This window comes from Leuresthes tenuis, unplaced genomic scaffold, assembly GCF_036924035.1.
Source record: "Leuresthes tenuis unplaced genomic scaffold, fLeuTen1.0.hap1 SCAF_3, whole genome shotgun sequence".
In the NCBI taxonomy this organism is placed as follows: domain Eukaryota; kingdom Metazoa; phylum Chordata; class Actinopteri; order Atheriniformes; family Atherinopsidae; genus Leuresthes; species Leuresthes tenuis.
In genome coordinates this window covers 6,487,231-6,503,545 of record NW_027325357.1, presented here as the reverse complement: position 1 = coordinate 6,503,545, position 16,315 = coordinate 6,487,231, and the positions used below count along the sequence as shown (strand labels likewise).

Sequence of the window (16,315 nt, the reverse complement as noted above, 5' to 3'; positions counted from 1 at the left end):
TCCCATGAAGCTTTGACATCAAACTACAGACTGTTTTGTTTTGAAAGCCAAGGAAATATTGAAAGAAAGAAAAATTTTACCAGTTATAGCAGCTGTAGCATGAAGTGAAAAACCTTCTACTGTGTTACAAATAGCAGCTTAGTCTCAGACCGCAGTAGAATCAGAGGCTCGTTAGGGGATCGGGTTGACGTTTCATGCTATAACAGAGTTGTTGTTTTGTCTAGGGACTGTATGAAGGGAGATGAGACAGAAAACAAGAAGATCGGCTGCACTGTTAACCTCCTGGTAAGATGTGTATCTTGTTGATATCTTGCTCGGTAACTTACTTTTTGTAAATAATGATGCGTTTTCCATGTATACACAGAGTATATTGATTTTTTTTTGTAACTTTTCAGAATTTCTACAAGTCTGAAATAAACAAAGAAGAGATGTACATCCGCTACATCCACAAACTGTGTGACATGCATCTACAGGCTGAGAACTACACTGGTACGCCACGCAGTTCTTTTTAAAATACCGCACATGCACACTTATACTGTGACAGATGTGTTGCTAATGTGTTGCTGCTGTTTATTTGTCCACAGAGGCTGCTTTCACGCTGCTGTTGTACTGGGAGCTGCTTCACTGGGACGAGCGACCTCTGAAAGAGTTCCTGCACTATCCCGCTCAGACTGAGTGGCACCGCAAGGAGGGCCTCTGCCGCAAAGTCATCCACTACTTCAACAAGGGAAAAGTGAGAAATCACACAATCAACACGAATATTAGAGCTCACACACTACTTAAGTCATGGCAAGGTAGGACGATGCAGTGGTCAGTTACCTTGTTACCATTTATATTCTTCTTTGTGTGGTTATCTGTACTTAAGATGCTAATATTAATATCAATTAACTAAAATGTATAGTATATATAGTCCTGTATATTGTTTTAAAGACACGAAGGATGTTCAACATCTTATCATGAGATGTGAACCAGAATCATATTCAAACTCTTGCAGAATACCACTGCTATTTTTGATTCTCTAGCCACATATTAAATCCATATTAAAACCATTTTGTTGCATTAATTATTGGAGATTATTATTAGAATATTTTGTCTGGAAATTTGAGATGTTGTCCTCCCAAATGTATTATTTTTAAATATTTTGTTTGTGAGTCTTGAAAATATTCAGTGTATTGTAACGTACAGCAGAGAAATGGAATAAATCCTGCCAAAAATGTTTTTACTCTTTTGATTAAGACATCATCAATAACTAACAAATATTCACTTTCAAAATAGTTTCAGATGAATTTTCTCATGCCGTACTCATTATTTTTAACTACGCTAAATAAGCCTGTGTTTGTGTCCTGCAGTGTTGGGAGTATGGTATTCCTCTGTGCAGGGAGCTGGCATTTCAGTATGAATCTCTGTATGACTACCAGAGCCTCAGCTGGATACGGGTGAGCTCCATCACAAACTAGTTTCAATTACAGCATTAACTCCCACAGACTGTAAATCCTCCTTCCCATCTCACTGAAATATAATCCCTGGACGGATCTCGGAGTATTTAGTGCTGTTTCATCCTTTTACATAGACTGATGAAGGAATAATGAATATGAATATAATTTCATGTTCTTTACACTGTTTTTTAATGCATGCCCAGTTTAAATATAACTTATCATGATTATATTTCCTTTTTGGCCTGTTTGTGTAGAAAATGGAAGCAGCATATTATGACAATATCATGGAGCAGCAGCGTCTGGAGCCAGAATTCTTCAGGGTGGGATTTTACGGCAGGAAGTTCCCCTTCTTCCTCAGAGTGAGTGATATGTTGTGGATTAGTACAACACGGTACCTGTTTGAAGCTTACTAATGCAAGTTAACTGTCATGTAGTTTCTCTGTAGTTTACACAAGTGAGACTTTTATAAAGAATTATCTTCTGTTTGATTTGTTTTTGGTTCATTCACATCAGAACAAAGAGTTTGTGTGCCGTGGCCATGACTATGAAAGGTTAGAAGCCTTCCAGCAAAGGATGCTGGGAGAATTTCCACAAGCCATTGCGATGCAGCACCCGAATCAACCAGATGAGGCCATCCTGCAGTGTGATGCCCAGTGTATCCTTCAGACAGGAGACCATGTTACATCTTTGTGTCATTTTCAGTTTTCTATCAGTGATTGATTGCCTTGAGATGACATTTACTGTGATTTGGTGGTATATGAACAAAAGTTCAATAAAAAACTGATTGATTTTCACATTAAAAACAACTCGTGTTCATAAAAACAGTGACTTTAAAAAGTAAAATTATTACTCGCTCAGACCATAAATTGTCTGAATGTGAACTATTTTGCTCCTTGACCCTTCGCCCTCCTCGGCTCAGATCTCCAGATCTACGCTGTAACACCAGCTCCAGACAGTGTCAGCGTGCTTCAGATGGACAGAGTACCAGATCGCATCAAGAGCTTCTATCGGGTTAACAACGTTCGTCGATTCCGTTATGACCGGCCCTTCCACAAAGGACCCAAAGACAGAGACAATGAGTTCAAGGTTTGTTGCCTGTTATGCCAAATTAGTCTGGTGGAAAATAAATTATTCTTCTAGTCTAATCTTATCACCCATCCATTTATGTGGATAAATCAAAATTCCTCACATTGTTGTTCTGGTGTTTTTATACTCTTACCAGGCATGAGAGATTTCCATTTGATGATTTCTCCCTTTCTTCTGTATTTTGTGTTTCGTTACATTGATAAGCTTTCACATGGACACGTACACGCCTCCTAAATATGTCCAAATAATATTTAAAAGCGTTCGCTTAAGTACAAGCACAATAAAAAATCCAAAATTTCAACCCAAATGATAAATATGATGTTTCAAAATCAACATGGTACTTTATAAGCTGTATGATATACTTATAAAATATTTAAGGAGCAAGACTTCACTGCTGCTGAAGCTGAGATCAAACCTTGTGAAATTCAGGACAGTTTGTCTCACTGCCTGTTGTTCTGTTTGTATCAGAGTCTCTGGATAGAAAGGACGACTCTGATCCTCACACACCCTCTGCCTGGGATTTCACGCTGGTTTGAGGTGGACAAGAGAGAGCTGGTGAGTCAGGAAAAACATCTGTGCGATGAAATGTTGATTCATTATGAAAATACATGCATTTAAGATTCCTTTTTTATATACAGATAAAAAAATGTAAGGTCTCACTGATACACAAGAAGTATATTTTTGTTAAAAGAGGAAAAACTGCTTGAATTTGAGCAAAGAAGCTCTGTGAAAAACTGCAACCAACAGATTGTAAGTAAATTGTAGTTGCATATATATTTTACTTTTGAGTCCTTCATCTTTCTCTTAGGTGGAGGTGAGTCCGTTAGAAAACGCCATCTCTGTGGTGGAGAATAAGAACCAGGAGCTGCGGACTCTGATCAGCCAGTACCAACACAAGCAGCTGCATGGCAACATCAACCTGCTCAGCATGACTCTGAACGGGGTCATCGATGCTGCCGTTAATGGAGGCATCGCCAGATACCAAGAGGTCAGGCAGAAAGTGCTGCATAAAAACATCTTTATTTCAGATCAGCAGTCCCATCTGAAGCAATATATTACTGTCAAAAGTTTGTTGATCTGTCATTTGGGCATTTTAGCAATAAACCAGTTCAATGTATTTATTAAACTACATGTACTTACAAAACAGATTTATATATGAATTAATGTTTTTGTTCATCAGCCCAGCATATGTCTAATGTCTTTCATAATGTCCTTATTCTGTCTTTATTCTTGTTCTGTGATTAAGGATATTTCACTGCTGTAATGTTGTTTTACCCCTTAGAGGTGTTGAAGGTCTCTATTTCTATTTTGGAGTCCAGAAGAAATCTTTGAGAGGAGTTGCTCATGTAAAGCATTTGATCATTTGTCATTGACAGTCTTTTGTGAATCTGCCTGAAAGGATTCAGCAGAATACCAAGAGATTTATGTTTTATCATTTCTGACGAATGTAGTACAGCACAATAATCATATAACCAGATAATTACAGTCATTAGCAACAAAAAAAAAAAAAAATGGTTATTTTCTGTGTAACTAGGCATTCTTTGATAAGGAGTACATCACCAGCCACCCTGACGACACAGAGAAGATCACACAGCTCAAAGACTTGATGCAGGAGCAGGTGACGCATTCTTTACACGCTGTTTTTTACTTGTGGTTTCACTGAGAAACAACATGTGCATAAACCTACAACCATGTGAAGAAGTCAAGCATGAGGCAGAGAGTCGTAAAAACAATCCTCTAACAACTCAGTGATATTTAAAAGTCATTTCAACTGAACCAGCAGTTTTTAAAGGAATCTCTGACTTACCAATGACATACCAACACTTTCTTCACTTAAATACAGTCGTCAGCATTCTTGGACACAGCTGATGGTGGCACTAGACTAAAACATCTGGCTTTCACTAAAATTGGAAAGAATCATCATGAAACACTGACCCACAAAAACCTTCGAAATGTTGCAGTAATGCAGAATGCTGCACATGATGGAGGTGAAAAAAATGATCTCCTACTGAGACAAAAACAGTAAATATGGTTAGAAGAGATTCTTTAACAACCAAGCAACCATTCTCTCTTCACACTGACGAAGTCGCCCTGCATTGTTGATCTCGTTTCCACACAGGTCCATATCCTTGGAGTTGGCTTGGCTGTCCATGAGAAGCTGGTGCACCCAGAAATGCGTCCCTTGCACAAGAAGCTGATAGATCAGTTCCAGATGATGAGGAGCAGCCTCTGCCATGTGAGTTCAGACAACAGCAGCTTTCCATGCAGCATTTCAAACCTTTAAACTGCGCAGGGTTCAGGGGAGATACTGTATGTTATGGGAAAAATGTGACCTCAGCTGTGGCTCTGAAGTAGTTTTTGTTGGTTCTTTATGAGACAAAATATGAGGAATCAAAACTAAATCTACAGTGAGTCTAAAAGAGGGTATCTGTAGACATGCTTGAAGGTTGGATCAGCACAATGTGTGTGTGTGTGTTCATCCAAGGGCAGTGTGAATATTCAGAGCAGTGCTTCTTTGTTGCATTGCAGGGTCTGCCTGGGTTGGACAAGTCCAGTTCAGGAGCCAACACTCCCAGAGGGATCCTGGCCTCTCACAATCCCATGAGCCCCGAGAGCTTCAAGCTCATGCACCGACATAGGTCAGCAACACATAAGCAGTTTCCAGGTTTACTTTATCTCTGAGCAAAGCTTTGCACTGTAAGATTGCTCTGCTGTGTGTTTACTGAGAGACAGTTTGTCTTCCATCCACATGAACATGATGTGACATCCTCATTCAGGGTAACAGCAGATCTTGAAAAGCCATGAAAAATCCTTTTATGGAGTTTCCTCCAAAGTAGCATGAAAGTGTGGAGGTTTCTGGAAAAATCTGTTTAAGCCACAGTCTGGACACTGAATCTGCAGCAGGAGAATTGCATTCAGTGTTGTTTTAATAAGATCTTGAAAAGTCTTAAATTTAATTTTGTGAACACTGCAGAGACTCTGTCACATATTACAGTTAATACACACACCATCTTCTCATTCCATCGCTATTCACTTATTAAATCTCTTGTTTCTGCCATATCTGTCTTCTGCTTACACCTCACTTTCTGAAATTATTCCATTTTCTGTTTCTTTCATTCCCAATCAATACCATGTTACATTTGGCTTCTTGCATGGCCTGGGCTGCTGATCACTCCCATTCTTATCAAATTACCTTGCATGCATGTTTTGGCCTTTTGTTTTTGCTTCTTTCTTCTTGTTTTCTTTGGATGTATTGCACTTTGCACGATTCCTCGCTTCTTGGTCCTTTTTTCCTCCCCCACTCCCCATCCCTCCTTCTCTTTTCCTTTTTCCCCCAAACTTTCATTTTCACCCTTCCTCCCTTCCTTCCTTCCTTCCTTCCTTCCTTCCTTCCTTCCTTCCTTCCTTCCTTCCTTCCTTCCTTCCTTCCTTCCTTCCTTCCTTCCTTCCTTCCTTCCTTCCTTCCTTCCTTCCTTCCTTCCTTCCTTCCTTCCTTCCTTCCTTCCTTCCTTCCTTCCTTCCTTCCTTCCTTCCTTCCTTCCTTCCTTCCTTCCTTTCCTATTCCTCTTTTCATTCCCTCCTCCCAGTTCCATTGCTGTTTTGACTCCAGTTCGCATTTCCTCCCCCACTCTCTCCTCTCACAACTCCAGTGAGACAGGAAATCTTCTGATCCTGGCTGATGGCGTGGTGGTGGAGCACCCTGAAGACTTCTACCGCATGCAGGTCAGTGGTACACCACGCAGACATGGTCATTGAGAGACTCGTCATTATTTTCATAAAAATCACAAAAATTCAATATTTCAATGTAAAATGTATTTTCTGATCTTTCTTAGAATAGTTTTGATTTACTTTATTTTGATTAAGTTGACTCATATACAAAACAAGTGTATAAGGGTCTTTCCCAAAAGCATAACAAAAAATCTGAGGAGATGAATCTGTAATAACAATAATCATTAGCAGCTATCTCTTATAAAATGGCATAGACCACATCTAACTTAGATACGACAGTAATTTGTGTGAGAAATTTAGTAAAAAAAAAATCTGATGACACACATAAAGCACTTTAGTTATAGCTTTAATACATACATTTTCTTAGTTATACTTGAATAACTTTTTTAAAATAGCATTCTTTTGTAATGGAGTATTTTTACTGTGGTAGTGCTGTGTTTTCACTGTGGTAAAGAATCTGAGGGTTTTACGCGAGACTTTAAACTCTAGTCTATCAGACGTGACTTCTGTTTCTATACCACCACCATCCCCAGTTTTGTTTACCTTATCATTGTAGTTTTAATGAACTCACCATGACACTTTCTCACTGCAGGCAAGCCCCTCCTCCTCCAGTCTTAGCTCCACCCACTCCGCACCCCCTCAGATGATAAACACTACCCCCTCAGCTATCAGAGGTGAGCAGTTCAGATGCAGCTACTGCAACATGGAAAAGACACATGTATTTGTGAGTGTTTAATGCTGTAGTTTTCTTTTTTTTTTAACAAATGTTATCTCCTGTTTGTACATCTGCAGTCGGCTCTCCTTCTCTGCCAGACAAGTACAGACACAACAGAGAATTGTTGATGCTGCTGCCGCCACACAGGGAGAGGCCGAGCAGTGCGATGTACTCCAACATCACTGAGAATGGACAGGTACGGAGGGATGGATGGAGGGAAAGACCGCACCACCTGAATGTTCAATTCCCTGTATTAACGTCTGACCTGAAATTGTGACGTCTTGTTTATAAATATAGATTTGATCACTTTAAAATTAAACTTTTGGCTCAGTGATAGAAAAATGCACTTTAAGCTATGATATAGATATTTTAGACCTTTGCTATTAATGGCTTGAAGATAGATTTAACCCTGAACATCAATAGGGCCATCATGACTCACTCAGGCGTGAACAGACAAGTAGAAGTCACATAATGTGAGCTGTGTGGTTCATTTCGAGTCTCCATCCTTTATGATGCCAGCAGGTTGATGAACTGTATAATATCCATGGATTGCCATTTTTATATTTGCTTTTTATAATGTTGCTCATGCATCTTTCTGTCTGTTCAGCTGGCAAACTTCCAGCGAGCTTTGTTCCATCAGGTGATTGGTCCATGTAAACCCTGCAGTGACCCCAACCTCTCCGTAGCTGAGAAAGGTAAGCAATCACACACACGTATATGTACGAGATAATATATTAAATCACATTTAATTTATCGTTTCCTCACCCCACATCTTCTTCAATTTCCTTTCTTCCTCAGTCCTCACCGCTCCTAGTAGTTGGAGTTTGGACAGCGGTACCAGAGAAGCCCTCCCATTCCTTTCTTCCCATGTGGGCAGTGTCATGGCACCACCTGTGCCACCACGCAACATACCCCATGGTATGAAACTGCAGCGAGATGTGTGTCTGTGTGTTAGATATTTGCACTTGTGGATGTTGATTTTAGACAGTTTCTTTTGCATGTAAATTTCTGCAGGTTTTAATCTTGTGGGCTGGGTACAGATTCATGCTCCACATGGGAGTCGAGCTGCAGTTTGCTCATGTGTAAAACTCTTGAAAAGCACCTTCATGCACGACAACGGTCAGAAAGAATGTAAAGTTCGAGAGGGAGTGAGGTGGAATGCGCCATATAGTACAAATCTTCTCATTTTGTAGGTGTGATATTGTGTTTATTTTCCCTCAATATTCTGGTATCTTCTATTGTATTAACTGTGGTTTACAGAATTTTGCTACCGGTGTTACAAACAGATTTAGATTAGCATTTTATGTAGTTTCTCCTCCAGAAGGATTGAAATCTGTTCACATTGATTGATTACTGATTAGAGGAGCATACTTGAAATAACCAATGAGCTTGGTGGAGCTTAGCTCACCCAAAAGAGACCTTTTGTATGATGCTGTTTTTTTGTGTTTATTCATGAATTGTGGGTAAGTTTGAAGTCCAATATGTACAGTACTTATAGATAAATTGTTGCTAATTTAGAATTTGTCTAAATGAGTCCAAAGGTATTAAACAACAGCAGAAGAAAATGTTTCATGCATTCACTGGAAAAATACAAACACAAAACGGAAACTAGTGGTTTATTGACACTCTTTCAAGAAGTTCCTCAAACAAATTAAAAGATTCAGTCGTGCATCATAGCAGGCTTTCTGCCTCTTATTCTGTAAACACAGAGTTTCGTGAAAGGAATGAAGAGATCAGAAGACTACCAAAGCATTTTGAAGCTTAAATATGTTTCTGACACCCAGTGTCAGAGATTTTTTTACAGAAAGTCATCAAAAGTCACATATAACATTCCTTCTGAGTGTCTCAGACATTTTTAAAAATGTTTTTATTGTTTGAACCGAATAAAGTTTTGAGCACGACATGTGTTATTTCAGTCCCAGCATACAGTAGACACAGTGTACTGCTTAATACTGGACAGCCAAACTGCCTACATGGCTCATTCCCATAAATGGTAAAAAAAAAAGAAAAGTGTATTGAGGAGTAATTTGGTTGAACTCAAACTTTAATCTTCCTCTTTGTCACTTCCAGCAGTATTGTTGAAAAAAGTAAAGAATCAAAGCTATTTTTTGAGTGTAGAAGCTGCATTTGAAACAAATCTCCACTGACTTTCTGAAAGAAGCGCTTCAAACACCTCCCTCCCTCACACACTCCTCCACCTCCTCTCTGATCCAACTTTCCCTCCTTGTACTCCTTCTACCCACCTCTCCTGTGCTCTCTTTCTCCTCCCGTCTCTCTTATCTTTCTTCTTTCACCTGGCACTCCATACCTCCTCCTCCTCTCAGTTCTGAAGTGTGTGTGAGCGTGAATCTCTCTAAGTCAGTCCTGCTGTGTCTTCCCCTGTAGGGCAACACCTGTCGATGCACTTTGACGCTTTCCACCACCAGATCAGCGACCTCCCTCCAGCTCTCCCTGCGCGCTCCTTAAGAAAGGTACCCTCCTCCACCTCCTCCTCCTCCTCCTCCCACTCCTGCTGTTAGTGTGGATGCTTGATTGTTTGTCTGCACTCCCCAAGAAAGACATGTTTCTCTCTGTATTGTGGCATCTGTATGCTTTTCTTTGTGGTCATTTGTGCGTTTGTGCCAGAGACACGTTGGGTCACAGCCCTTCTAAATGTCATCACAAAATGTTGTATGTTTCCACCTCAGCCTCTGAGTGACTGAAACCATCACACACTAAAAGTTTTTTCTCTCAGGAAAGAGTAACTGAACAGATGTGAGGCATCTGTGTGTGCAGCTGGAAGACAAAAACATCTTTCCTTTAATGCTCTCATTCACAGTACACAGTTGAGTGTGCTGAAAATAAACTCTGACAGAAATCATCCAAAGAGACATCACAACTCCTTGTTTCCTCTTCTGCACGTTTTTCTGTTTTCTGAACAGTTTCCAGGTCTGTTTAGTTTCATTAGACATGGTCATTAGATTTATTTTATTTTATCTTTCAGTTTTCCTTTTTTTTTTTAGCAAGAGTTTCAGAATCTGAGACAGTAAGCCTCCCCTCAGATAAAGTTTTTACCCCCCCCCTTCTTTTGTTACATTTTAGGATGCTAATGGGATCCTGATTATGTTGCTTAACACCATATACAATTGCAAATTAGTCAAGATATCCACATATTTCAGTTTGTATCCGAGCTCTTCAACAGCATCACAAGTTATTTTTTATTTAACTAATGCAATATTAACTAACTTCCATTCAATTAAACTCCCATTTATCTGTCAGGAGGCCCTCCCCCAATCCCTTGAGGAGGCCCAACTCAACCTATGAAAACATGAGAAATTCAGCTCCAGGCAACTTTAAACACATTGCTGTAGAAAAGTGCTATGAAACTGTTTTATTCTTGGGTTATTCTCCAGGTTTTACACAGAAATCTCAAATTATCAATAATATTAGCGATAACCTAATTTTATCACACTGTGGTACATTTTTATCACAAATTGTTGTTATGTTGCAGAGCTGTTGATGAGTCTGCATACATGGATATTTGATTAACGATTTAACATTCTCTTTAACCCTCCTCCTCTGTCTCCCCAGTCTCCCCTGCACCCTATACCTGCCTCGCCCACCAGTCCACAGTCCATCCTGGATGGCAGTAACTCCACCTTGTCCGGCAGCGCCAGCTCTGGGGTCTCCTCCCTCAGTGAGAGCAACTTCGGCGGCCCCACCTCATCCTGCGACCCTCCAGCCAGCCGCACAGACACCTTGGAGTCCGTCCCCAGCAGCCAGGCCTGGACCACTGACCAGGAAGACCCCGACTCCCCTTACCAGCCCGTCAGGTACAGCATGTCTGAACCCGAAGTCTTGGATGGAGTCAAACCCCCACCGTGCCGCAGCCACTCTGCCCCAGGAGGTGTCAGCCCGGCCCAGGTGGTGTGCCAAATCCAGCCTCAGGCTCCAGGTCCGGCCTCCAGTGGAGCTCCACAGTCACAACAGCCAGATGGGCAGCCACACCCCCAACACCACTTTTACCACCACCACTTCCACCCACACTACATTCCCCACCACCCGCCTCTCTACCACCTCCATGAGCCCCCTCCAGCCCTGCCTCCTAAACCCTACCTCAGAGAGGGCTGTATCCCTGAGGAGGACCCCTTGATCACCCAGTCTGGACCACCGCCTCCTCCTGCTCCTCGGCCCATGCCACGCAAGATCTCCCAGCCAATAATTGCAGCAACCAAGGATGAACAAGCTAAAGTGGCTTGGGAGCACGGCATCAGTGAGGAGTGAGCTGATGTCAGCTGATGTTTGTAGAAACAAGACAAACTATTTTCTAAAAAGAAAAATAATGAGAGCGCAAAAGCCAAACTGAGTCTGTGTCATGGACTCCCCTCTGATGTCCTGCAGGAAACATTGACAGCAAAAGCTGTAAAGTTAAAGGTTCAAATGAGCTGCTTTCTCTCAAATTACATCCTCAACAAAAAATAAGAGCATCCTCATCTGAAAGTTTTCTCCTCATGTCACTGCATCCAGGTGAGAGCATAAAGCTTGATTTCTTTTTTGGTTAGATTCAGGAAAACTGTAGCAGTCTTTCTTCATCCATTATGACCATTTAATAATTGAACATTTTTAAATTCGAACACGTCCCGAGATTGCACAGATCACACGTTAGTTATTGATTTCTTTTGTATTGATAACACTGAACATTATCATAAAGAGGGGGCTCTTTAAAGTATTTGCACAGAAATTATATTCTGTTGATACCTCGCTCTGAAAATTTAAGAAAAACAGCACTTTAACGAAGCAACACAGCACCAAAACACAAAAAAAGTACATTTGATTTCCCCTCACGTGACTACTGAACAACAAACAGCCAAATAACACACTGAGGCTGCAAATGCTACTATTTAAATCCTCAACACTCAATGAAAAATGGCGGCCTTCATGGAACTAAGAAGTATTTTTCCAACAACAAATATAGATAGATGTTATACATTAGATAAAGTTATATGAATATAATTTATATTTAATGCATACAAATTTAACTGAAGGTGAAATTGTGTAGAAATATGCAAGTTAGTAGCTTCCTTAAGCTGCAGCAGCTGCTTGATGAAATATGACGTGCACTTGTTGAAGAGGATGGGGTGACCTCGCACTCAAACACTGGAAGGTTTTTACGTTGCAGCGTCAGGGATGAAAATTGATTTCACTAGAGGTTGTGATGATGCAATGATTTTTTTTGTTTTTTAGCTGATGTGTTTAAGGGTTTAACCTGTAAATATGCACATGGAATCATGTGCAAGGATGGCATTTATAGAGAATATTGATAACAATAAATACACACTTTTTTGCCATTTTTTATGAAAGTAATGAGCTGTATTGACTGAACATTTTTTTTAATCGGGGTTCTGTTTGTATGCATGCTTGTTCAATGAGTTTAAGCTTAAACAGAGACTGTGAGTATCCACAAAGGTGAATTACTGGAAGCACTGAAGGAATACTGTACTGTGCACTGATGTTCTGATAGTTTAGGAGATGCAACCACTTAAGTCTGACAGGATGTCAAATCAGCAACATTTTTCCCCTGTGATAAATGTAACATTTTGATATTTTTGTTTATTTTGAAAATGTAAAACTTGTGCTCATTGTCAACCTGTAATAGTTCAGTCGCTTTTCTCCTATTTGGTTTGAATGCACAAAACTGACCAGCTGTGATCAGCTCACCAGGTTCTTGCTTGTTAACCATCACACCTTATTTCTGTCACCCTAACCCAGACCATATTCCCACCATAACTAGAGAAGTTATTTTCCACAGTGAACTGTTATGTTAGTTTGAGTTTAGTCATACTTCTGTTAAGTGTAAAAGAGCCTAAAACGCCTCAGTTTGTTTCTCCTGTGACGTTAAGAGGAGGCTGTTGATGGTCTGTGTTTCTCTACAGGGTTGTTTATTTTGACTCGGGGTCTAGTCAAATGGTTAAGAAAGCTCCCTACTATTTTCCTTTTCCTCCTTGTTGGAAACCAGTATGTGGTTAAGGAAATGTGCTATTAATAAGAACTTAGGAAAGACAGTTCAATTAAGTTTTATTTATATAGGGCCAAATCCCAACAAATGTCATATCAAAGCACCACTCTGACAACTTACACTAAGCTGTGGTGTGAGTGTGCAGCACTGAAACTAAAGCTATTCAATAAATATCCCACAAAAACTCCTTTAGAGTATTACTTGATTATTAACTGGTTGAAAGTAACCAAGCATTGCTTTGAAAGTTGCTGGGACAAAAAATTGTGAGAAAGAATTATTTATGTTCTTTGTTAGGGTGTGCTGAAGATGATAATAAATGAATAATAAAAAGCCTTTATCCTTTAGACAACTCTTTTCTGGCTGCTGATCACATACTTCCATTTAACTCAGTTAGGAACCTTCCTAAGCCAACCTGGGGTTTGGGGCTGGGAGACAGTGACAGTGATGCTTCTACCATCGGCTCCTTGGAAAGTGAACTGGTTTGTGCACTGTTACACAAACCAGTCGCTCTGCATTATTAAGCTTCTTCTTCTTTTGGCGTCTTCTTTTTCAGAAGTCGCCACAGCATCGATCCCTACATCATTGATTTGTTTTAGGCCGGATGCCCTTCCTGAAGCAACCCTTATCATTTATCCTGCATTGTTTAGCTTAAAGATAATTTATTCTTAGAGAAAATGAAAAGCAACAAATAACCTAGTTTCTAAGAGATGACTTGTCAGTGAAAGGGGAATTGATGAAGCTCTGCAGTTGGTGAGTTGTTCCAAATGAGCATTTTTTAGTGTTCTTTCAGTTTTTTGTTGGGTTGATGTGTTGAGGTTTCAGGATGGTAGCTCAGCTGGCCATGTGCATTTCCTTTACACTATAGGTTATGGTTTTCCTGCTGAAGCATCTATTTCATGTTAAGTTTATTTCTATGAAACAGACATACACCCACAGATCAGTTTTAACTTTGTTTCTCCATGGATTTAGAAAAGCTACTATTCTAAATTTGAGTTTTTTCTTTAAACTGAAATTGCTTCTTAGTTCACTTTTTCTGATGGGGATCATCTCCTAACAGTGAACTCCATTTATTTAGGTTTATCTAGATTTCATAGATTTTCATCAATGTTAACTTCATCATTAGTGTCTCTAAGGCACACATTTTTTCATTTGTTATTTTCCTGTAATCCAGACTGTGATCACATTAAGTTGAAACATTTATTTGTGGTGATATTATGGAGGAAATTAACATTTAAACTCATAGTAACTGTGGGTCACTTACAGCAATGCATTCTTATGCATGCGTCTGTCATGTTAATCATCATCATAGTTTTAATCCTTCAGGTGAACATGAGGTGAAGTTTCAGTTCATGCTTGAGAAAGGTGAACTTTAAAAAACGTGTTTTATCATTAAACAACTGAATGCAGTTGCATGCCTGCCAATATTCTGCATACAGTCATCTCTACTTTAAATTAGATCTCCTAATCCAGAGAGACTGAAATGCTTTTCTTGCTGAGCTCTCATGTTTGTTGCCTTGGCATCAGATGGGTAGATTATACAGGGAGAAGAAAGTATTGTTAAACATATTGTGCATGTTTCCTCATGTCTGAATCACAGGCTTCACTGAAGTTTTCACCACTCTTCTGTCATGTTCTTTTCGCCTACGAAATGCATCAGTTGTTTCTTGCTTTGTCTTGAGCGGTGCGGTCGCAGTGCGCCGTTGATAGCGCTGCTGTGACCTGGTGCCACAGACCGAGTCGTAAAACACGCATCAAACGTTTAAGAACTGTCAGAACTGGTGTCTTCTGGAAACCGTTCAGGCCACATAATCACTGTCATGCAGGTTGGAGATTTGATAGCAACTTGAAAAATCAGCTTTGCAATAATGGACACAGCTCAGTCTGTGCTGCCACACTAGTGTGGGTTTAGCTTAGTGTGTGTAATTTACAGCGAATGAAAAGGAACTGTTTAGTGTTATTATACCCAAGACTGCACAACAATCAGATTGTATTAAACTTTTAGATTTAAAACAAAGGTTTTCATATTCGAAAGTACCCACATTCAGTCCCTCAGTAAATTTGAATAGAAAGAAAATAAGTTATAACTTTAGGAAAAACTATGCAACACCCCTGATGATCAAAAAAGATTTTTTTGATTCAATGTCATGTTTGAGTATATATTTGTACTTTAAAGGAAACATTCTCTGGAGCAACAATCTAAAATAAAATTGTGTACATTATAAAAGGGATGATTTGAAGTTGGGCTGCACGTTGGTGTGGTGGTTGGTGCCGTCGCCTCACAGCAGGAGGGTTCCTGAATACCGGCTGGGGCCTTTCTGTGTGGAATTTGTATGTTCTCCCCATGTATGTGTGGGTTTTCTTCTGGTACTCTGGCTTCCTCCCACCGCCCAAAAACATGCATGTTAGGTTAATCAGTGACTCTAGATTGTCCTTTGGAGTGAGTGTGAGCGTGGATGGTTTTTTTTGTCTCTGTGTGGCCCTGTGATGGACTGGCGACCTGTCCAGGGTGTACCCTTCCTCTTGCCCAGTGACAGCTGGGATAGGCTCCACCCCCCCCACGACCCCAAGTTAGAACAGGTGGGTGTAGAAAATTAATGGGTGGATGAGTTTAAGTTGAAACACACATCTTGGCTATATAGTCAATCTGTGAAAACACTGAGGAGAATTCGCTCTGCGATGCACAGGTTAGAAATGAGCACGGTGTGATACTAAAACCACTGAACACACCTGTTTGCATTTGTCAGAAATGCTGCAGGGGATAAAAAGAAGGGTTGATCTCTGTGTACATAATCAAGAAGAGGGTGTATTTATAGCTGTCATGAGGGGCAAACCTTGTATACATGTAGATTGTGGTTGTCTTGCCTTGTACTTTCTGATGTAAAACTGTTTTTAAACCTAGATGACAGCAAACATTACAGGTTCATTTTGTCTAATTATTATGGTCAAATTCAGGGCAGCTGAAGGAGGTTTATTTTTATTTTTGTGTATTTTGCATTAATGACAAATCCAGATAGTGAGGTACAATGATGGTATTTAATTGTACAATGATGCCAGTAACTATTTCATGTATATAAAAGTCTTGATTGTGTTAGCATGGGTATAAACTGTGACGTGTACGACAGTAGATGTAAATACTCACATTTTTCCTACTCACTAAACAAACTGCTGTGTTGTGGATTTATGATTAATGACAAATATTAAACAATAATGTTTGACTCAGACTCAGTCAACCTGTCTTCTTTTCATGTATTCAGTTATATTTAAACCCTGTAATTGATGGTTTGGACACTTCTGATTCATATTTTACAATCCACCGTTCACACACATCTTAATCAAATAATAAACTGACTGACC

The 16,315-nt window shown here is 39.9% G+C and overlaps 1 protein-coding gene across 6 annotated transcripts in view; it reads left to right on the top strand.

Annotated features, from left to right (window-relative positions):
* LOC140303001 (dedicator of cytokinesis protein 3-like) overlaps positions 1-13,072 on the top strand; it is a 172,608-nt gene extending 159,536 nt beyond the window's left edge. For 3 of the 6 annotated variants that reach the window (XM_072381560.1, XM_072381559.1, XM_072381557.1), the window contains 19 exons: positions 225-285; positions 396-489; positions 585-733; positions 1,350-1,436; positions 1,691-1,795; positions 1,950-2,091; positions 2,356-2,522; positions 2,991-3,077; positions 3,331-3,510; positions 4,057-4,140; positions 4,642-4,758; positions 5,031-5,161; positions 6,110-6,245; positions 6,844-6,925; positions 7,044-7,162; positions 7,574-7,661; positions 7,765-7,884; positions 9,352-9,437; positions 10,537-13,072. In XM_072381560.1, coding sequence (XP_072237661.1) covers positions 225-285; positions 396-489; positions 585-733; positions 1,350-1,436; positions 1,691-1,795; positions 1,950-2,091; positions 2,356-2,522; positions 2,991-3,077; positions 3,331-3,510; positions 4,057-4,140; positions 4,642-4,758; positions 5,031-5,161; positions 6,110-6,245; positions 6,844-6,925; positions 7,044-7,162; positions 7,574-7,661; positions 7,765-7,884; positions 9,352-9,437; positions 10,537-11,229 — 2,728 coding nt within the window. In that variant the 3' untranslated portion in view covers positions 11,230-13,072. The remainder of the gene's footprint in view (positions 1-224; positions 286-395; positions 490-584; positions 734-1,349; positions 1,437-1,690; positions 1,796-1,949; positions 2,092-2,355; positions 2,523-2,990; positions 3,078-3,330; positions 3,511-4,056; positions 4,141-4,641; positions 4,759-5,030; positions 5,162-6,109; positions 6,246-6,843; positions 6,926-7,043; positions 7,163-7,573; positions 7,662-7,764; positions 7,885-9,351; positions 9,438-10,536) is intronic. The other 3 variants (XM_072381562.1, XM_072381558.1, XM_072381561.1) reach the window with 3 other exon arrangements.
* The last annotated feature ends 3,243 nt before the right edge of the window (positions 13,073-16,315 follow it).